Here is a 23,392-nt window from a genome sequence, read left to right as displayed (position 1 = left end):
GGTTAAACATACCAAGGGGAAAGTGGCACGGAGTGGGAGTGAGGGACACATTTCCTCCGTATTAACACTGAACTCAAGGTCTCTCATCCAGCTCGGAGATTTGAGTCGATATGAAGGCTGTCACCACGCTCGATTCTCAATTACCTGGCTAGTTCTCAGTGGAGAAGGGGGCACCGGCCATTTGTTTCAAGGGAGTGAAAGACAGCACTTTATGATGAAAGTCAGGTTTGTTTAATCTGAATTTGGTTAAATACTTTGGCCTGATTTAGTGAATGTTTCAGACCAAATCATTGCATGCATTTGGGTGTATACATCAAATTGATCGTTTGGTTGTTTTTAGTAGTAAGTGATGGCATTGTGTCTGAAGAGTAATGCTTGTGTCAAGGAAGATTTACTTTATCATTTGTGAAATCTAAGCACAAGCCACAAATCTACAATTTTTCTTTTGTTGGATGCTTTAAAAAAATGTTTCTGTTGTAGTATTTACGCAAAAATCTCTGATATGCTACATTATCAAACGAACATCTGGGAAGTGAAATGCTGTCTCATCTCACTGAGGCTTTACAGCACAGATGAGACTGAAAAATGCTGAATTGGGTTTTATGGTACAAGTGCAGGTGGTCCGCACACATTTCAACGTCGCTCGTAACACATTTGGGTGATTCTCACGAAATCCAGATTTAGAAGGTGTCTAGCATCAGAATTTTAAATATATATATATATTTTTTTTTCACATATAAGATTAAGGTCTGAACTTACTATAACCATTTTTTTTAGAGGATTTAAAAAATATTTCCTATAGAATTATTTAAATTTTTTTGTTTATCATTATCAAAAAATATCATTACCGCAACATGATATTACATTAAATATATGCATTTACAAACTCATGTTTCGGTAATGAGAACTAAAAGTTGTCTAGGTACTATGACAAACAAAATTTCAACTTTTATCTGGAGAGAAAAAATAAGAACTGCTTACCTGGTAGCCATCTTGAGTGTCAGTGTCAATTATGTCCCTTCCAACAATTTTTTTTTTTTAAATATGAGTTCATTAAGGGCTTAAACAATGATTGAAAATTGTTGCGGAGGATGAGAAAATTGGTCTTGGACACATTAATATTCCTTATTATTATCCCTACATTTACCAATGATCCCCAAATAGCACATGTTTCTTTACTGTAAATGTTAATAGTATAACATGCACTGAAGCTTTTTTTTATTATAAATTTTCCATGTCAAATAACTCAAATCCAGTCATGGACACGTTGCGGTAATGAAAATTGTCCTTTTAAATGTGGAAAAACAACAAAGTGGTTTGTATGATGTCATTTGAAATTGTGTGCAAAATAGTACGTGAAGAGATGTTTGAAACTGTATGCTTCTTATTTTGATACTCTTACTTTCCATTTACTTTTTTATCAAAATGTTTCATGACACCTCATAAGGCGAGAATCACCCATTTGAAGTTACAGATTAATGTAACTTCATTACTATTGTTACTATTAAGGCTTTTCGTCGAGAATAATTCAAATCGTAATTTACAATTCAAGACAAATCCGAATAATTTCTCAAAATGACATTAATTTTTACATGAGGCACAAAATGAGAAGTCAGGCAGACTATTAATGACTGTGTGGTGATTTTTATTTACTGTACCTTTAACAAACAACCATGATGACGCTGCACAAAACTAGCAGATGTTTGTTAACATATGGCTTAAGCTTAATGCTTTTACATGTGTATATACAAGTAAATGCATACGTCAAATTGACAAGTCAAAGCTCCCAAACAGATCCCGAGCATAGTGAGTGTTTACATAGTGTATCGAGATTCACAGGGTGGATATAGCAACAAATAAAGAAAAATAACAAGAAAACACTTCGCTTGCGAGCCTATTTATTAAAAGTAACACAGCAGAGATATTCACAACTTTCATTTCCCGAATCAAGTTAAAAGGGCCAACGCTATTACTCCGAGAGACAGTTCAACGTCTCGTACAAACCACTACCAAAGGAACAGTCAGTTGAAAGGGCCAAAAGATCCAATTACTCCAGTACAACCGGTTCTGTGCCATACAAGTGTGCTCTTTAAATTGCTGTGTCCTGCCTGCGTCGCCCCACTCCTCATGGGTAATTGACACTCTATGCATACAATGAATGTGGACAGAGGCGAAAAACAAACAGAGTTTCTGAGATGTTCAGACTGCTTTGACTGCTACTCAATGTGGGAAAACGTTGTGAAGACCTTACGCACTTACATGCATCGGTATGACTGCTTTGCTGTTAAATAGCAGCTAGTTGTTTCGATTGATTAATGAGAACTATATATTTGGCTGTTGTAGTTTATCTATAAGGACGCAGGCCATTACAGTGTGGATGCGTTTCTGGCTAATCTTCAGCACTAGATAATAAATTAGTTTGCTTACACTAAATGTCAAAACACAATTCATCTGTTGCGGCTTGGGATCAACCATGATATCCCTGGTGCCGTCAGCGTCTTGGATAGTTCAATCCTTAATCGCTTATTACCACGAGGTCAGCAGCAAACAAAATCCAGGGTCAAACCGGGTCGTGACCCCGGATCCCCCCCTTGACAGTTCACCGAGCACGATATGGAGACATTACCAGATCTCTCACTCACTCTCTCGCTGTGTCCCGCATCAGTTCAATTCCTCTCAAAGACTAATTTTCTTTTTCCTTCCCATCTACTTGAGGGAATTCCGTCTTTTCTTACTTTAACAGATGTCCGTCGAGAGTGGACACTCTCATTAATGGTGTACGCATGAGTGCTACATTTCCATCCGCTCCTTCCAAGATGTCCTCAGCCAAAGGTTACCTTCGGAGATTTGAGACGGATCTCATTTCTTTGGTTATTAAAAACAAGAAATTTAATTTGGGTTACCCACCATTTTCTCATTTATATTCAAACAGCATTTGGTAATAGTAGCTATAGCGAGTCAACGTACAAAGTGTGCAATAACTTTGTAATTTAAAGACAATTACAACACACTGTAAAAAAACACAGGGACATACACTGTTCGAGAAGAAACGCTAAAGGCAGAGAATAAATGCCAGAAAGTGGATGGCGGGGTCGTACGCGTGTATTTCCGTAAAAAGCAGTCAACGGGCTCACTCATCTGCGGGATATAAGACACGCTTCCGCCCGCATCTGCAGAATTAATTCGACTTAATTGACATTCATAAGCCAGACGTTGCAGTTTTACTCTGGCTGGGATAAGGGTGTATTCTGCTGTTTGCTCAGTAATTGAAATTTCCATTATGAGGTATAAACATTTTGGAGCCACCAAGTGAATATTCATCGGAGCTGGAGTAGTGACTGAGAGATGCAACAATATCTTTATGTGTGTGTGCGTGCGTGTGCGTAAAACAGGTACTGAATTTGCATTACTGCAAGGGAAAAGTTTTTCTGTTTTGCTTTTATAATGTGTTTATGAATATATTAAGCTGTTCTTGGCTCGGTGTGGGTTTTTTGTATACTAATGCAAATACCATCTAATGCTTGTTTTTTGTAATTATGTATTTATGTGTTTTGTTAATACAGGTTCAGACGGTGTTTATATAAAAACTCTTTAATGAAATAAAAATGCAATATAGTACAAATTTCTGATGCAATATACATAAATTCAAAAATATTTAAAAAGTTATTTCAAAGAGTAAAACTTTGCTATTTGTCTTATTTGTATTTCAAGAGTATTTGCAGCATGGCTGCATTTTTAGAGTACAGCAAACAGCCTAGTAATATTAGCAAATAAAAAGAAATCTCAGTAGTGCGAAATATAAGAAAATATGCCGTGAAACAAAATGAAATAAAGTAAAAGTGCAACTTTTCTTTCTCTCTGTTTCCTTCAGCCCCGTCTCAGGTGAGCGAGATGATAAAGGAGCGGGTACAGCAGCACAGCGTTCAGCTCTCCTGGCAGGAACCAGAGCAACCCAACGGCGTCATCACTGAATATGAGATCAAGTACTATGAGAAAGTGAGTCCACACCACCTGCTCCACAACACAAGCTATTAATGAATTTCTGTGTGTTTGTGTGTGTGTGTTTGTTTCAAAATGGTAGACCGGTGTGGAAGAGAAAGAGAGACTGTGTGTGTGTCTGTCTGTCAGGTTTTCAATTCCCATGCAACCTCTCCTGATTTTTTTTCATCTTTTTATTATTTGCATTCCATGCGCGCATAGCTTGCAGTCAAACGCTCTGGTCTGAGTGGATTCATCCAGCCTAATAGCTTTAATGAACGAGGCACTCCAAAGACTTTAATTATACGGAGGTCTTTCACAAACACATACAATAACATCCACAAGATCTTCAGCCGAAAGTCTAAGACCACTGCGTACGCACACGCAGACTGGCGCACATAGCTCTTAATGCCTGGGATTGTACCCGAGCATCTGTTCAATGAAAAACAACCCACAATCCCTCGCAGGCATGCACGCTCTGTCACTAAAACATTAATCAGAAGCGCAGTCCCAAAAAACATGAACACAAACACACTCACTTAATTTCCTTCACCTTTACTCAACCGGCTCTACTGCATTTTAGTTCCTCATCCATTATAAAGCCCAGCTTTATAGTGTACACGCTCAAATTCATATGTCAGCTAACCAAGCATGAGCAGATAGGTCCAGCGCATTTACTCACCGGGCCTTAGTGCTTGGCCTGTTGGGTTTGGTCTCCAGAGCAGCTCTCTTTGAAAGTGTCCAGTTTGAAAATTGCTTGAGTTCACTTCTAACAGCCTGTGGCATTAAATTTGAGATTTTCCAATAGAGATAATTTACAGATCAGCGGAGAAATTTTTGTGGTTTACTGTTTTCTACATAGCCATGAAATGAACAGGGTTCCCACTGGTCCTTAAATCCTTGAAAGTTTGTGAATCTTGGGGAAAAAATCAAGGCCCTGGGAAGTTTTTGAAAATATACATACATAGATACAGGTCATTGAAAGTGCTTGAATCTATTTTACGCAATACGTTTTCTGAAAAAAATCCATATTATTCCCTGTGTAGTGTAGGATAATATCATAAACATTCTAGACTTTTTAAGCACACGTGCTAAACTGTTCGCTTTAAATGCTTATATCTTTTGTATGCGAATGTTGATTCATACTAAAATGCTTTTTTGCATACTTGTGTTTGACACATGAAAACGTCTTGAGTTACGTATGTAACTGTTGTTCCCTGAGAAGGGAACGAGACGCTGTGTCTCCTTTGCCATACTTCCTGCGTCCCTGTAAGCCATCTTTGGCAATATTTCAGATAGCGATATACTTTCTGGCTCCCGCGTCATCCTGTCTTTGTCGTTAAGCCCCACCATTGGTTGAATATGATATACACATTCACACGCACTTACCCCTGGAGGCTTCCCCAAAGTGTCACCGCAGTGATGCAGCGCGAGTTCCCTCAAAAGGTAACTGTAACAATGTTTCTTAAAATGTAACACAATGTAACCTTGCTCTCACTTGAAATGTTGACATTTGGTTCTTGAATTTGAGGGTGTTGGACCTGGAAAGTCCTTGAAAGGTCCTTGAATTTGAAGTTAACTAAGGTGTGGGAACCCTAATGTTGGCTGAGTAAGGAAAAAAGTCAAATCAATGGGTTTCACAGGGAGGGTCACATTTGTCCTAAAAGGATAAGCAGGTGCACAAAAATAGACTAAAACTGAAATACCATTGGTATGTTTTCAACACACTAAGATCACTCATTAACCCTAATCTTGCTTAAATCGATAGTTCACCCAAAAATTTCAATTCTCTCATCATTTACTCACTCTCTTTGTTGTCTGTATAAATTGGAAGGAAGATATTTTGAGGAATGTTTGTAAGCAAATTGTTCACTAGCCCCATTCACTTTAATGGTATTTTTGTTCATACTATGGAAGCGAATGGGGCTAGTGAACGATTTGGTTACTAACATTTTCTGATAATGTGTTCATTAGAACAAAGAAATGTATACATGTAACAATATGTGAGAAAATGATGATAGAATATGTATGTGTGTATATATATATATATATATATATATATATACACATACATATTCTATATATATATAAATGGATTGTATGCAAGTTGAGATACAGGCATAAATTGAGTGTTGATGTGTATTTGTTTGTTTCCCTCATGCTCTCTGTGACATCCCAATTGTAAATGAAGCTCCTCCGAAACAACTTGCTTCTGGTTACCTAGGTTACGGATGAAATACTGTGATATTGCCTCTGCTTGCGCTCTTTGCGTGTGAAAAGGGCCAAATGCTCCAGTATTCGCTGCCAAACAATTCACCGTAACCACCCTTCTCTGTGAGGAATTGATAGAATTTGCTCTTTTGATATCCTTTGACAAAGTTTTCATTTTGTTTTTTAACCTGAAGGACCAGAAGGATCGCATTTACTCCACGGTGAAGTCAAAGTCCACTTCAGCCACAGTCAATAATCTGAAGCCGAACACAGCGTACATATTTCAGATCAGGGCGTTTACCGCCGCCGGTTATGGCACCTTCGGCCCCAGATTAGAGGTCACTACCAAAGAAGAGTCCACTGGATCTGGTGAGCAAAACAGTATGTGAAAAAGCTTTTTTAAGATATCAATTTGACAATTGCCCTTCATCTCTCAGGGTTCCTACGGGTCCTTGAAATTCTTGAAAGTTTGTGAATCTGAGGGGAAATTCAAGGCCCTGGGAAGTTTTTGAAAATATACATACATAGATACAGGTCATTGAAACTGCTTGAATCTATTTTAAGTTTTCTGAAAAAAAAAACTATATTATTCTCTATGTAGTGAAGGATAATATTATAAAAATTCTAGACTTTTTAAGCACACATGCTAAACTGTTCACTTTAAATGCTTATATCTTTTATATGCGAATGTTGATTCATACCAAAATGCTTTTTTGCATAGTTATTTTGTGTTTGACAAATAAAAACATCTCGGGTTACGTATGTAACTGTTGTTCCCTGAGAAGGGAACGAGACGCTGCGTCTCTCTTGCCATACTTTGTGCATCCCTGTAACGGCGTCTTTGGCAATATTTCAGATAGCGATATACCTCCGGGCTCCCGCCTGTCTTTGTCGTTAAGCCTCACCATTGGTTGAATTTGATATACACATTCAGACGCACTTACCCCTGGAGGCATCACCAAAGTGTCACCGCAGTGACGCAGCGCGTGTTCCCTCGTAAGGGAACTGTAACAATGTATCTAAAAAGGTAACACGATGTAACCTTGCTCTCACTTGAAATGTGTCCCTACATTTACTCCTTGAATTTGAGGGTATTTATTGGACCTGGAAAGTCCTTGAAAGGTCCTTGAATTTAAAGTTCACTAAGGTGTGGGAACCTTGATCTCTGGAATATCACTTTAAGGTTAAAAATAAAGGCAGATCTGGTTTAGCAGGTCTGGTTTACAAGAGATTTTGGATACGTCTCAGCGTATCAAGCTGGGAGACTGGCTTGCTTACCAGCAAGGCCATCTAAATGCAAAGAGACTTTTCCATGTAGTTTGTCAATGAGCGCAGTATTTTAGCATCCGAGAAACAAACCTAACAAGATACAATCCAACCTGAATGTGTCATTGTTTCAAATGCAAGGAGCTGTATTACCATCTGGGACTATTAAGCACACTTTCAGAAACTGTAGAAGCGTGCACTCAGCGAGACCCTAAAATAGACCCAGCCCCTCCTTTCCGCAGAGCCCCATGCTTTCATTACTGGTTTCAATAGAGCACACAATAAAAAAAAGTTTGTTTTTTGCTTTGCAACAGAGCTATCCTGCTGTCTCTTGTTGTCAAATATTTTATAAACTAAGATTATAGGATTACCATTGACAGCTTGTTCTGATTCAGTACTATCTTCTTTCTTCTTTTTTTGCTTTAATCACAGCAACAGTGATATCGACCGAGCAGAACCCGGTCATCATCATCGCCGTGGTCGCGGTGGCCGGCACAATCATCCTGGTCTTCATGGTTTTCGGTTTCATCATAGGGAGAAGGTACGCTCTCGCGGCCCCCATTGACTCTCCGCTACTGTGAGTCTCGTACGCTCTCTCGGTTTGCCTTTCTGTCCCTCAAAGGCCACCATAGCTGTGGAGTTCACTTCTCACACCCTCGTCCACCTGCGTGTGATCACACCCACCCATCATGTCGTACGCTGTGGGAATGACCTCTGATGCATTTTCCCCTGTCACACGCTCATGCTGTTAGCCCAGGATGAGATTCCAAACTGTGACTTCTCCCTTCACAATAATCACACCTGTTTTACCTGTTACACACACTACAGAAATCAGTTTTTAATCAGTGTTTATACAGGAACAACATATTTAAACATCCTCAAGCAAGATAAATGTACAAGAATTTAAAAGGTGAATGTACTAGATGCAAAATTATGTAAAATAATAAGATTTGTTCTTGTTTTACCCCATTGGTGCTAATCACAGGCTCAGTAAATTTTGTTTTATTTTTATTTTGCTTTAAAAACTTCACAATTTTCACAGTGTTGTTAGATATAAAGTATTTATGCTTTATACTTAAAACACAGAAAATTTTCTTCTTTAGTATCATATTAGGTACAGTTTTAAAGGTATTATTTTAGCGTGTTAATGATGTTTATATATTAATACAGGTAAACAAATTAAAATACTGATTAAAAATTATTTTTTGCAGTGCGTGTGGATAAACCAGAAATGCCTTTCATCAGAAAAATTCACTCATGCTGTTTGTCATATTACTGTAGTAAACAAATTCACATGATAATTGGTCACGAATACGCATATCAATCCTTTGCATGTCCATCAACATTGAATGCTCTGAATGCTTTGGTATTCCATGTTAAATTCGAACTGAATTTTCCAATAGTCAGATGGAAAGATAACGGCATATTATTCACGTATACCTCAAGTTCAGTGGCGGCTCGTGAATTCTCATTTGGGGCGCAACATCAAAATAAGTGTCGTGTGTTGCTTGTGTTTTCAAAATATGTGTTTGTTGGGTCATGTGAACCATGCGCATCACGTGTTTTGTCAAAATAAGGGCCTGCTGCACACGCGTCAAAACCGTTTATGATAAAAGACACGCTCACATTCACAAAATACACGCAAGACAATCCCTTAACAGTAAACCTTGATAACGCATGAGATTATGCGAGTATCTGGCAAACGCGAGCGTCTCTTTTATCGTAAACCCTCTAGACGCGTCTGCAGCAGGCACCTATCTTGACAGGACACGTGATGCACATAGGATAACTTGACGTGCAGAACACATATTTTGAACTTACGAACCACACACATGACGGGCTACATACATGTTGTGACGAACTTCGCATCGAGCGCCCTCAAAAAAAGAAGTCACCAGCCGCCACTGCCCTGAATCTTTCTAAAACAGTGAGCCAACACAAATATTTTGCATTTAATCGATCAATTAATTTCCAAGCCTGCAGTACAGAATAAAACACGAAACAGAAATAAATTTGCTGCATTTCTGTTCTGTGACAAAAAAAAAACGTTCTGATAGCAGATTCAGCAGAGACACTTTACCCTCCGTAGCCCTGTGATGTATGAAATCATTCTCCCGGTCACAGCATGTCATTAATTCGTTTCTCTTTGTTTTCTGTGCAGACACTGTGGCTACAGCAAGGCAGATCAGGAAGGAGACGAGGAGCTGTACTTTCAATGTGAGTGCCAGCTTTCATCAGCTCATTATACACATACACATCAGTGGTGCTCAGGCGAAGCTCCTGGAGACCCACCGCCCTGCCGAGTTTAGTTCCAGCTCTAATCTAACACCTGAACCAGCTAATCAAGGTCTTTGGGTTCACACTTGAAAATTACAGGCAGGTGTGTTGGAGCAGAGCTGTGACCGAACTCCACATTTGGGTACTGTAGAAGCAGATATGATGTGCATCTATGACAGTGTTCAGATTAACCATAACAGCTCTATACTCTTCAAATTCATAATGCAAAATCTAAAATAAGTGACTGTGGCTGTGGAAACCCAGCTAAAGTAATTTTTTGTGATTTATACTGTTTACTACAAAAATAATGTAAAGAACATAAATATAGAATATATATAATCTATATATTTTTAAAGGGGATATATCATGAAAATCTGACTTTTTCCATGTTTAAGTGCTATAATTGTGTCCCCAGTGCTTGTATTGACCTAGAAAATGTAATAAAGAACAACCCAGTAACTTAGTTTTGGTAAACCATTCTCTGCAAGCATGTGAAAAATAGGTCATTGAAATTTGGCTCCCCTTGTGATGTCAGTAGGGGATAATACTTCCCCCTAATCTGCACTATCCAACCACGGCACTGCCATTTAGTGCAGAGATCAACCCATTTGCATTTAAAAGGACACACCCAAAAATGGCATATTTTTGCTCACACCTAAAAAGTGTCAATATTAGCATGCTATAATAAATTATCTATGTGGTATTTTGAGCTAAAACTTCCCATATGTACTCTGGAGACACCAAAGATTTATTTGACATCTTAATAAATAGCCTGGATTTTACAGGTATGGTTACATATTATCTTTGAATCATAATTCACATAGGGTTTAATGAAAAACAAGTGATCATTTCCGCCAAATACAGTGTAGGTATATTAATGTGGAGGCCTTTTGCTTTGAAAACGAGAGGTTATATGTTAAAATGTTGCTTAATAAATTAAGTCCTAGTGAAGAAAGTCCTAGCGTCCAGTAAAAAGAGCAAATAGTCAATTGTTAAAGACCAAAGATTCTCCGGGGAGAAAAGTGTTGTGTGGTACTCGCCATCCTTGTTGCAAATATTGCCGCCAAGTGTGAAGATTTGCCTTAAAGGGCCTTTGCTATAACACAGTGTGCAATTCAGTGTTTTGGAACCAATAACTGTACATTGCTACGGTGTTCCAACTACATATTTTAAGGGGGGCTTAGATGAAAGAGGGGGAATGAATCCCCTCTTAACAGGATACAGAATTGCCTATGGTGAAAAGATAGGCCACAACCCTTATAAAAACAGGCCATTAGCAGATATTGAACCGCCAAGTCCTCTCGCTCCAGATCTAAAGAGAGCCCTTAGACCTCACAGACGTTCCTCTAGGTGTTTGACTCCTCCTGATTTTAAACCCCTGCACCCAGGCCTCTCGGCCGGTAAGATGTTTCCTCTCAGCAGTCCCTAATGAAGCCCCTGGAGATAGAGCTTGTGATGGCCTTCCCACACTTGCTGTGCTAATGATCAGTGCTGTAGGCAAACTGCTGATTTGGAAACAAAGGTTCAAGGTGGCACAGCTTGCTTGTACAGGGGCTGCTCAACCTCATAACCCGCTTGCCCACGCGCTACGGCAACCCCCTCTTCCGGCTTTGCCATTTCCCTGTTGTGGCAAAACTTTGCCAAAAACAACCCCAAAAGCTACAACTAACATCTGTCAAAGCTTAAAACAGGAAACTACTCTACAAGGCAAAACCACAAGGCAGGGTTGACAAACGGCAGATAAGGTGCGCACCTGCCTTGTAAGCCCAATTTGTCTGTCGTGTCGAGCGGGTAGCAGTGATAAACATGCTCTATCTGATTCACTGACAGCCTAGATGGACGAAGCAATTATAGCGGGCGAGAAAAAGGCAAATATCAGATGCCACTTCATATGACTTGAGCACAATGCCGTCCGTCTACTTATGTCATGGTCGTGGACCAACACGAAAGTAAAGGAAATATTAGGCAAATGCACTCCCTCTCTCTCTTTCTCTCTGTGTTCTTCAGCATTGCTTTGTTGCAGATTAGTAATTTAATTACTTGTTAGTAACAGTCCTTTGTAGTCATTTTCATCGCAGCATGATGTAGCCTATTAGTTTTTGCATCTCATTAATTGGAGCTTAATGTTGAAGTTGACAGGTAGCAGTGTATGTTGTTATAGGATTTGATTAGATGGTAAGAGTCGGTGAACACATTAATTGGGCGTAAAGTCAAGTGAAGCCTTGATTATTTTATTATTTATTTATTTTTTACATGTATGGCTAAAAAGCCTATTGAGGACACAAGCATACCAGTACCCAAAATACCCTAAAAAAGCAATTCTGGTAGTTTTGTCTCGCTCTTTGCCTCACTATGAATTGTATTGAAATATCTTTAACATCCAAATGAAAGTTTTGGCACATTCGAACAATAGCTCAGACTCACAAAACCCATTACCCATTGAGTGACAGCTACAAATGCTATTGCCATGCAATACAGCTAATACCCTTTCAGCTCAATTGTGAGAATGTTAACAAGAAAATGTATTACCGGTTTGTGCAGGAAATAAAAGCATAGGTTTTATTATTTGATGGAGACCTTTTGACATGCTATCCTCAATCACACTGGGCTCTTTAGCCCATAGCCCTGTGTTTCTACCCTCCAGTAATCGCATCCGTCCATCACGGTTTCTGTGTGTGCGTGCGTGTGTGTGTGTGTGGGCATGCATATTTAATCGTAACAGTAATCCTCTTACCCTTCTACAGTTAAATTTCCAGGCACCAAAACCTACATTGACCCCGAAACTTATGAAGACCCGAACAGGGCTGTCCATCAGTTCGCCAAGGAGCTAGATGCATCTTGCATTAAGATTGAACGGGTTATCGGCGCAGGTGAGCTTCTCCTGTCTTCTTTGCTGCCTCACTTTAGTCACCCACCTCTCTCATTTATCACAATGACAGCCAAATATTTACACTCTCGATAGCGGCCCGAACATCTCTCTGGCCCCTGGTTATTGATAGCGCCGCTGTAGGATTGGTTTATAATTAATATGTCTTCTCTTAAGGCCAGGATGCACATAAATGTATCAGCGTTGATGAATTGCCGCCGCATTCCTTTTAGTTACAAACCGTATAAGTGCGTTAGTGTGTCCTCTATATAGCATATCCAATTATCTGGTCTCTCGCTTGCACTCCCCTGTGTACTGATGCATCATATAATGCCGAGTCCTGCCGCCAGCTTGACTGATATGCATTAGGTAACACGGGCGCAGGTAACAGTGTTAAGGTCGGTGCGGATCTCTGCGACTCAGCTTGTGGGTGGTTGTGTTCATCGCAGGAGAGTTTGGCGAGGTGTGCAGCGGACGACTGAAGCTGCCGGGAAAGAGGGACGTGTCCGTGGCTATAAAAACGCTGAAAGTAGGCTACACCGAGAAACAAAGGCGGGACTTCCTGTGCGAGGCCAGCATAATGGGACAGTTCGATCATCCAAACGTGGTCCATCTCGAGGGCGTGGTCACCAGAGGTGAGCATTTCATATACTTCAGTTTTCCGAGCTTTCATTCACTTCCTCTAATTCCCGGATACATTTGGTTTTATTCTAGCAAATTAGGCTTTGAGAGAGTTAAAATGTTGGCTATTATTGGTCACATATCTTTTCACAATTTAATTCAGCTCAAGTTTCTTTATTTGAATACATTTTTGTATGAACTTCCCAAAAATCCTAATGAAAACTCGACAGTTGTTGAATCGTCTTCAAATTGTTTCTCATTACTGCTTTCGTACAGCGTCTGTTGGCTGCGCTTCACTTTAATAGAGTCTGTTCTTTGCTCTTTCAGGAAAACCAGTCATGATAATAATTGAATACATGGAAAATGGCTCATTAGATGCCTTCCTCAGGGTACGTATAAACCACCCTAGACAATCTGGTCAGTGCACACAATATCATTTCGGTTCTGTTCATTACACAGAGTTTTACCATTTCAAATCCTCGTATCTGGGCACGGATTAAAGATGGATAGTCAGTCGCGTTTCTCTTCTTGCACAGAAACATGACGGGCAGTTCACCGCGATACAGCTGGTGGGAATGCTGCGCGGCATCGCGGCGGGGATGAGGTACCTGTCTGACATGGGCTACGTCCATCGCGATCTGGCGGCGCGTAACATCCTAGTCAACAGCAATCTCGTATGTAAAGTGTCCGACTTCGGCCTGTCCAGAGTGATTGACGACGATCCCGAGGCTGTCTACACAACGACGGTGAGTCAATTAAGCTGGCGCTGTCTCGCCGTACCCGTCTTAGAAACCCACGCTGCTGTCAGGATAAACAAATCAACTCGTGCATCAGAGAGGAGCGAATATAGATGCTGCCTGCGGCTGCTTGTGGTGAATATGGTGTTGAACAGCCATACGAGGGAGTACTAGTATGACCTAAATATTTATATTACAGAATGCGTAAATAGATATCATGGTAACAGTAAATTACTCAAGCTCAAAGGAATATCAGTTCTCTTTTTTTGGTTAATGCTTTTAGAAAGGGGCGTATTGTAATGAATGTATATTTTACTCCCTTTTCTAAACAGGGTGGAAAGATCCCAGTTCGGTGGACAGCAATGGAAGCCATCCAATACCGTAAATTCACATCAGCCAGCGATGTGTGGAGCTACGGGATTGTCATGTGGGAGGTCATGTCCTATGGGGAACGACCTTACTGGGACATGTCCAATCAGGATGTAAGTTATTCTTTTATAGATACAAAAATGGGTGGAGGGTTTTAAGATGAAGGTTAATCATGCCCATCTCAAACTAGATTGATCAGATAAATGTCTGTATCTGTTATCATCACCAATGGCAAAATTACAACTGAAGCTATGTATATATGTGCTCATATTGACTTGTCTATCGACTGTATGCTATGATTGTACATATTTTAATTAGTTTCAAGAGATCTCTTAATCTTTGAAACGAGAAAAGGGTGAAATCTATGTTGTTTCCACACCATCAAGCCAGCTGTAACAGATTGAAAAAGACTCTTGTTAGTTTGCCTCACTTTATAGCCTTGTAAAACTAAAAGTAGTACTAAAATTCGAATCACCGTAACAAGAAGGTAATCTGTGGGTATTCAATTATCTAAACAGGTCTGATGCTTTGAAATTCCAAGGCAGATGTCAATGCCGTTGTCAGGAATGACCTAGTTGCATGATGCATTTTGGGAAAAAATGCTTTAATGGATTTCCGGAAGTGTTTCGCCTCCAGAGTTGCTTTTTGTACATCATTTCCAATGAGTAATGATAATGTGAGCGAAGTTCATCATTACCAGAAGTCATTCAATTCAATGATATCTGCTTAGCCATGCAAAACCTTCAAAATTGATCCTCAGGCCAAGCTTTTGTCTTGAAGAAATTGGTACGGCAGAGCTCTGTTCCTCATTCCCATCACAGCCGTTCATGGTGATCCACTTGAACCGGATTGAAATTCAGATACCGGGCTAATAATATGTGCGAGGAGAAGTGTTGTTAATCCATCGCTGTATGTAGGCACTCGTCTTGTGTACGCTGCTCTGTTAGGCTTATTCTTTGAATTCAGAATTACACAGGCTTCAACATCCTCAGAGAAGGTAAACAACCCTTATCAGCGAGGCTAATGATGACTTGTAATTCCCGCGTTTTAGTCAATTCAGAAACCGTCTCTCGCACATTGCTCAGTAAACTGGAAAAGACTTTCAATCTGGTCTGCTTGGCCTCCTCAAAGTCTTTATACATATTTTCTCAGCCATATCACCCTGTAGCCCAAGACAGCTTGCTCCCTGAAGCTAAGTAGGGTTGAGCCTGGTCAGTACTTGGATGGGAGACCTCCTGGGAAAACCAGGTTGCTGCTGGTAGAGGTGTTAGTGAGACCAGCAGGGGGTGCTCACCCTGTGGTCTGCATGGGTCCTAACACCCCAGTATAGTGACGGGGACACTATACTGTCAAAAAAGCACCGTCTTTCGGATGAGACGTTAAACCGAGGTCCTGACTCTCTGTGGTCATTAAAAATCACAGGATGTCATCCGAAAAATAGTAGGGCATCCTGGCCAAACATCATCCCCATATATACTAATTGGCTATATCACTCGGTCTCCTCTCCACTAATAAGCTGGTGTGTGGTGGTGGGCGTTCTGGCACAATATGGCTGCCGTCGCATCATCCAGGTGGATGCTGCACATTGGTGGTGGTTGAGGAGATTCCCCTATTCATATGTAAAGCGCTTTGAGGTCTGCAGAAAAGCGCTGTATAAATGTAACGAATTATTATTTCTTCATGAGTGTCATACCATTTTTGAATATTTTACACTGGTTTTAAATACTTTACATTGTTTTGGGACTTTATACATCATACCTTTCAAAATAGGGATATTGAGTGTATTTTAAGCTTTACCAATGTTTTACATGAAACAGTAAAGCACAACAGTGTTTCTCAATACGCAAAGTTACAAATAATGCACTGCACACTCCTACGCGCACATCCAAATGTGCGAGTTTGTGTACACGGGAAGTGGGCGGACGTGCCTGCTGAATGTGCGTGGCGGTGTGCACTGGAGTTTTTGTAACTTTGCACGCGGCTAACTAGGGAATCAGATGCTATTCTTTTTCTTTATTTATTGGCGGATGTCATTTGAGTGAGATGTTACAGCTAATAATCACGTTTTTTATAAGAAGATTAAAAATATAGAAAGATACGGTAAAATATTTAAACGGGATGATAGCAGGATAGAATGGTAAAATACGGGAGAATCCCAGGAAAAACGGAATGGTTGACAGCTATGCTATACATGTCGGTCAGATGCTTTTGGCGCAGTTACAAGACATTGCTAGCAACATAATTCTTTAATGATGCTAGCCACCCACAGCAGCGATCAACTAGCATAAATGTAAATGTTATTATGTTGTGTTTGAGCATGCACCTTAAAGAATTGTTGATACTTGTCATGCCTCAACGCCAGACATTTTTTCTAACTTTTTTGGGGGGAAGCCAAACAACTCCTTGAGGGCTTCCGAAAAAACGAATATTTACATTTCTTCAACTTTCTCTGTTTTGACACTTTTCTTTCCATAGCTCAAGCCTTGTTTGGAGAGACACGACAAGAATAGCAGATGAGGATTTGGGGAAAATAAACAGTCTGCTTTAGTTATTCCTCTGGAATAGAAGAGGGAAAAGAACGTAGCTCTGGACAACCCAATTCCCAGTTTAGTTGACTTATATCGTTTCATCTGTTTACGTGTAGCATGCTTAGTAAAAAAAAAACAGGTGGATTTATTATCTCACGGTCCCGTTACATTCATAAACCCTAGACATGTGGAGCTATTCAACTACACAGACATCCAAGCATCAATGCAATCATCTACGGTTTAGGCCATAGCCTTGTTAGCTCGGTTAATTACATGGGCTCGTGATGGTATGACGGTCACAGACAGCTGGTGAACAGACCCATCTCGGTGTGCTGGCAGTTTTGGCCAGTTTCAGCAATTGGTGCACTTTCCGTGTGCTCAGGAAACTCTAATAACCGGAGCAAGAATAATCACATCTGGTTAGCCTACTTTTCCTCTGTTGAAGCTCGTAATGCTGGAGGTAAACCACAGAAAGATTTAACCGGCAAAGCTGCTGTTTACAGAGTCCTGATTAAAGGATGAGCAAAATAGAGAGAGGATGTAAAAAGAGAGCTTGAGGTGCAGGAAAGGCTTCGTCTTTGTGTATATTGCAGTCTAGATACTAATAGGTCGTTTTCGTCTCTTTGTCTTTCTGCATTCACCAAACATTTGTGGCACTTTTGTGTACTGTTAACAACAACAGATAGGTGGACCAGCATATTCATTCATTCTTAGCGAATTCAGCACTGTGTCTTTTTTGTCTCCTTCCTACTTTTTCACACCTTTACTCATTTTTTCATCTTTCACTGTGATCTTGCAGGTCATAAAGGCTATAGAGGAGGGGTATCGTCTTCCAGCCCCCATGGATTGCCCTCCTGGCCTCCATCAGCTCATGCTGGACTGCTGGCAGAAAGATAGAGCCGAGCGACCGAAGTTCGACCAGATCGTCGGCATCCTCGACAAAATGATCCGCAATCCCAACACCTTAAAAACGCCAATGGGGACGTGTACGCGGTAAGGATGCCCATTTTGTTTTACACCCGACCATTATCTATCTTTGCTCAAGGAAAACGGCCCTGTTTATAGGACAGATTTGCTTTTATGATGTTTAGAAGTTGAATAGATTTGCTTTTATGTTGCTTGCAATGGTTTATACTTTATGCACATGTCTGCAGTCCTTCTATAGAGTCACGAGCACATTTGCAAGAAAAATCCATCTGTCCGGTATTTGATTTACAGATGAAAGATAAATCTGAGAGAATCAATAAAACGATACGGCACCCATGCCCTTATGTTCAGTAACAAGGGCTTTAAATCAATTGTCATGATCAGTGTTTGAGACATGTAAGCCTTGTGGGAACTCCAGGCCTTGGTGTAGTATTAATTTAATAAAGGATTCAGTCACAATGCATGTCACATTTTTGAATTAAACAATAACCTTTAATATTATATAAAAAATTAATGAATTATAGTAATACACAGTTTCCTAAATCAATAATTTTATTTAAAAAATTGTCTATAATAAAATGTTAAGGTTACAGCATTTGTATATTATGGAGCCCCTAAGGGAACATGGAGCAAAAATTAAATAAAGTTTAGTTTCACATGCGCACGTGAAACTATCGCGTGGTAACGTGAAACTTGTGCGTGCACATGTGAAACTAAAAAAATTCTGCACATGAAAGTTTCACGTGAGCACATGAAACTAAACTTTAGATTTTTTTTACTCCAATGTCACCTTAGGTGCTCTGTAGCATATTCAGTTGATCAAAAGAAAATGTTTAACTACAGTAATGCTGCATTTACACCAACCACGTTTCAGGCGTCAAAATCGCGTCTACCGTGCCTAGTTTGCCGCTTGAACAGTTTGAATGCATTGCATTCGCGCATTCGTATTTGGTAACCTTGCTATAGGGGGAAAATAAACGACGCGGGTCAAAAAGCACCATTCGCGTGAACTAGATGGGCGAATGAGGCGGAATCGCTTCTTCCGTGCCAAATGCCTCATCTGCGCCGCAAGACCTCCAGATGTGCGTCAACGCGTCTTCACATTGACTTAACATTGAAATCACTCGCGATTCACACCTCTACTGCGGCTTGTGTAAAAGCAGCACCCGACATCAAAACTGAACAACTTATGGCAGTACAGTATATGTGAAAATTGGGAAGCTGAAAACTGTAAATATAGCAAGAATTTTTTTATAAAGCGTGAAATAAACTCATTAACTTTAGGCTGACAGCTAATCAATTTTGGGCCATTCCTAGTACCAGTACTAACAAATGGTGGTAGCAGTCCTACAATTTTTGTCATTTTATCTCCCCAGACCCATAAGCCCACTGCTAGACCAGAACACTCCAGATTTCACCTCTTTCCGATTGGTTGGCGAGTGGTTGGAAGCCATCAAGATGGAGCGATACGTAGACAACTTCACAGCCGCCGGATACGGCTCGCTGGAAACCGTCGCTAGAATGACTATCGAGTAAGAAAACGTCACCACGAACTTTCCTGTACAGTCACAAAGCTCTTTAGTAATGCATTGTCTCACCTCAAGGAAACCTTCTAAGAGTAATTTTCTTAGCTTTCATTCACTATATAAACCTGGCATCTCGCTGAATTTTAATCAGAGCACTTGACTCATACTCATACGCCTTGTCATGCTGTAGTTAATATGGCCCTTTTTTCCATTTCCTTTTGCTCCATTAATGAAATACCTCTCAGGCGCTTCATGCTCCATCGCTGTGATTTATGAACGTTGTGTTTCTGCTTTAGGGACGTAATGAGTTTGGGAATCTCCTTGGTGGGCCATCAGAAGAAGATCATGAGCAGTATACAGACTATGAGAGCCCAGATGATTCATCTTCACGGCACGGGAGTTCAGGTGTAACGGGCGTCGGCCGCCCCTCCCCCCGCCCGGTCCGACCAATTGGAACTCTCCAGGACAGCACCGCAGAGCGCTGATAATCACAGGAAAATAATACCAGAAGACAACAAACAAAACACTCGCCGTGCCCTCCCGGGTGCGATTAACCTTCCGGAACTGGCAGAACAGAATCATTCCTTTGTTTTTGGCGAAGGATTTTTTTGGCGAAGGTGCTGAAAACCAAGAAACGGAGAGAGGACACAGCAAACGTGGAAAAGGAGAATCCTACATGGACATTGGACTCCCAAAGCTCCAAAGAACTCACCAAATCACTTAGAGACGGAGCGTTTGAGAAGATTTTTATGCTTTGTATGGACTGTCCTGACTTTACGGTCACAAATGTTTGCGAATTTACATAGAGTTGGTATAAATTTCACTGATTTAGTTTTTTTTTATCGAAAAGGGTGAATATTAAAATAAGCAAGTCTGATTCTTATAGAAAAGATTTAAAGTGAGTTCGGAGAGATTTTATTCGTTTTGATTTGGAATAACCGCATTGAGACGATGTGGTACGTTACTCTTCTGCTCAATTCGTGTTAGCTCATTTATTTTTGGATTGTGTTACGGAACTGACAACAGGGTAAAATGTCTCATCCGAGGATAAAAGAGACAGAACCAGAGGCTGAAAGTCGAAAGAGGAGGTTTGACTTCTCCAGCCAGCACTATTTACATGAAGCTCTCTCCAGACTGAAGCATCTGTCCTGCAGTAGTCTTTTATATCAAGTCGAAATATCCCACAGTTTTTTACAGACGTGGTTATATGAAGATCCTGAGGGTGTTGTTTTTCACTGGTTGCGTTTAAGAATAGCCCGAACAGACAGTTTATTTTATGATCCTACATGACATAGTAGACAAAGTACAAAGACAATTGAGAACCACTTCAGGTGGATTTTTTATCGTAACAACTATTACGGTGGCAATATTCTTTATAAGTTTATATTTACCACATGAATGAATTTGATCTTATCAGTGCTGTTGTTGATCGTGTCCTTTTTAATATTGATATTATTTACTATAAAGACAGGAACAAAAAACAAACAAAAAAAGCATTAGGTTATTTTAATTAAGAATTATTACATTTGTTCCACCAATGAATCCAGTATTTAGTTTTATTTTTTGTTTAATATCGGTTAGTTTATTCCTAGTGGCTGACTGACTTCATTGTTGTGGTGCAAAGGAGTAATACTGCCTTAAAAAAGTCAACTATTGCTCTTATTTTTAAGTATTACGATTTTTGTGAGATCAAGGCCGAGTTGGGGAGAGACTGACCAATATGAGCAATAATTACTCACGGTTGAGAGGTGCTGTATAGACTTTTACTATGTACTGCATAAAGTCACGAATCAGCAGCAGTATTGTAAAATTGAATGCGTTTGTCAAAAATTGTTATATATGATGTTGAATGTTGAATTTATTTGTTCTTGTTTCTTCCATCCCTCACGTTGTTGAAAGCTTGAACGTTTTAAATATGTTCTTTTAGTGCCAATAACCGCCTTCCACTTTGACGAACGAACTGCGTCAAGAGCATTTTGGTGGTAAATAGTTCGTTCAATTGCATTTTACCTTCCAAAACACTTGCTGGGCCGCAGTAGATTTCTTCCATTTTACTCAGCCTGGAGCACAAAAGTATGCGTTATTTATTCTGAAATCAGAAATGTGTGACATTTTCAACATTAACAACACAGTGTTTTTCATTATTTTGGCAAGTGGATGCCTATTTTAACCGCTGTGCAAACCTATTCTCGATTGTGTCGGAAGTCAAGGTATAGCCATCTGTACACAGCATCACGGGAGGATTAGCTGAATGCTTTTCAAAAGCCATCATTTAATGTCTCTTTTGTGGCCCAGCGTTACGGCCCAAACCCAGCTGGGTTTTGTGCATGTGCGCGAGTCCCACTCGGATTATATCACGCCCCGGTTAAGGGCCCATCCTGTATCTCGCAAACCTCAGCACTGAGCCCATGCCAGGCCTTTGAATTGAACGCAAGCGGAAAGGCTCTCGGTCAGCACAAACCTCCCGAGCTTCAGCGGTAGCTGCAGTCACGCAGTTCACTCTCCCCATGCTCTGATCTCACGCGCCGGGCCTCCCGGGTCCCTCGTAGGCCCTTAACTTCTCCGTATGGATCAGGGGCCCCTGTAGTGACAGCAATTTGAGCCAATTTGAGATTAATGCCTGGATTCAATCAATCCCACATTGAGGCCATTGTACGGGTCAATGACAAGTCTGTCGATTTTTGTTATTTTTCGCTATTTTGTAAACGTTTCTGGTTTGATAGTCTTGACAGTCTGTGCTGTGGATTGATTGAGTTCACGGTGCACCAGGGTATCTTCTTACGACGTAAGACAATAAAGAGACCCCATCTAGACAAAAATGAAATGGAATATTCCAAAGAGTTCAGCACTGTTGATTGTGTCAGAGTAATCACGAAACCAGAGGACAATTTGTGTATGTTCAAACTGTAAAACTTGTATATTTTATTTATAATTGTCGTTTCTTTTTTCACTCAAGTACTCTGTAGTGAGCTCATTGAAAATGCACTATATTTTTCTATCTCACACGCAGCTGATTATTGTTACCTTCACTATTTCAGTTGTACATAATTTCTCATTTAGGACCAAAGAGAGCTAATAGGTTTCCATTTTAGAATTTTTTTTCTCTTTTAGGTTGAAAAATGTACAGTTTTAATTGAATTGTCAATTTATTATTTATTTTTCTGTGGCAAGAGTATGGAGAGTATTCATTGGTCAGAAAAGTATTTTCCCCAATTGAGAAACTGTATGGTCATTTACCTAGACAATTTCTTGTTACATAGACCTCTTTTTTTTGCTTTGTAACCTTTGTAATAGACTGTACATATATTTTTGGAAATATAATGCAATCTCTTTAGCTGCGTCTGTGTGTTTTATTGCTGCAAATGATTGGTTTGCAGTATTTCAGTTTGAGCCCCAACGATTTCCACCACAGAGTTTGAGAGTTTCCCTATTGTGCAATTTAACAAACACTCAAAGTATATTTTAAATGGCTGATATACCATTTGGGATTTTTGCTCTCCTTCTTCGACCTCTATGACTCTCTGAGCATTAACATTACATATTGAGAAAAAAAAGAAAGCGAGAGAGAGGAAGAGAGAGATGTTTGATGACCCTGCTCATGACAGTATCCTGGATTGTGTCATTATAAAGACATTATCCAAAACCCTAGACATGGGAAGATTAAGCCGTGGCCCCTTTGGGAGTTAAACAGAGAAGACCTAATGGGTTTACAAAGATTAAATCTCTGTAGATATTCTGATATTTATTTTATTAACTTGGGGGTGAATTTTATCCTCATCTTGTTGAAAACGTGCAGCTAAACATGATTGCTAAAAGACTGGGACCCTGATACAGTACAGTGTTTTCTGACCACGGTCTAATATTAATCCTGCAAATCTTTCTTCTATCAAAAATGACTAGGCTCTGTTTTACACTTGATATAACTGTAAAATTAATTTCATGACATTTGCAGTTTATGTTTATATGTCAAATTTTTACTTCCAAATCTTCACTTTCCTACAGGGGTCCCCAGATGAAGGCTTATCATGTAAAAGACGAGCTTTTGTTTGTAGGAGGCACGTTTTCAAAGTACAAGATAAAGGGAGG

General features: G+C 40.0%; 1 protein-coding gene across 4 annotated transcripts in view; it reads left to right on the top strand.

Annotated features, from left to right (window-relative positions):
• Nucleotides 1–22,640, top strand: part of epha7 (eph receptor A7) — a 78,736-nt gene extending 56,096 nt beyond the window's left edge. Inside the window, exons 6-17 of one of the 4 annotated variants that reach the window (XM_073856001.1) lie at nucleotides 3,872–3,996; nucleotides 6,384–6,570; nucleotides 7,888–7,996; nucleotides 9,617–9,672; nucleotides 12,489–12,602; nucleotides 13,048–13,233; nucleotides 13,547–13,608; nucleotides 13,756–13,965; nucleotides 14,289–14,438; nucleotides 17,653–17,846; nucleotides 19,157–19,312; nucleotides 19,603–22,640. In XM_073856001.1, the coding sequence (XP_073712102.1) occupies nucleotides 3,872–3,996; nucleotides 6,384–6,570; nucleotides 7,888–7,996; nucleotides 9,617–9,672; nucleotides 12,489–12,602; nucleotides 13,048–13,233; nucleotides 13,547–13,608; nucleotides 13,756–13,965; nucleotides 14,289–14,438; nucleotides 17,653–17,846; nucleotides 19,157–19,312; nucleotides 19,603–19,717 (1,664 nt within the window). In that variant the 3' untranslated portion in view covers nucleotides 19,718–22,640. Of the gene's footprint in view, nucleotides 1–3,871; nucleotides 3,997–6,383; nucleotides 6,571–7,887; nucleotides 7,997–9,616; nucleotides 9,673–12,476; nucleotides 12,603–13,047; nucleotides 13,234–13,546; nucleotides 13,609–13,755; nucleotides 13,966–14,288; nucleotides 14,439–17,652; nucleotides 17,847–19,156; nucleotides 19,313–19,602 lie in introns of all 4 variants that reach the window. The other 3 variants (XM_073855999.1, XM_073856003.1, XM_073856000.1) reach the window with 3 other exon arrangements.
• The last annotated feature ends 752 nt before the right edge of the window (nucleotides 22,641–23,392 follow it).

The sequence above is a fragment of the Misgurnus anguillicaudatus genome, chromosome 18, assembly GCF_027580225.2.
Source record: "Misgurnus anguillicaudatus chromosome 18, ASM2758022v2, whole genome shotgun sequence".
NCBI classification, from domain to species: domain Eukaryota; kingdom Metazoa; phylum Chordata; class Actinopteri; order Cypriniformes; family Cobitidae; genus Misgurnus; species Misgurnus anguillicaudatus.
Note: the sequence above shows the minus strand (reverse complement) of the source record. Positions and strands in the feature narration are given on the sequence as shown.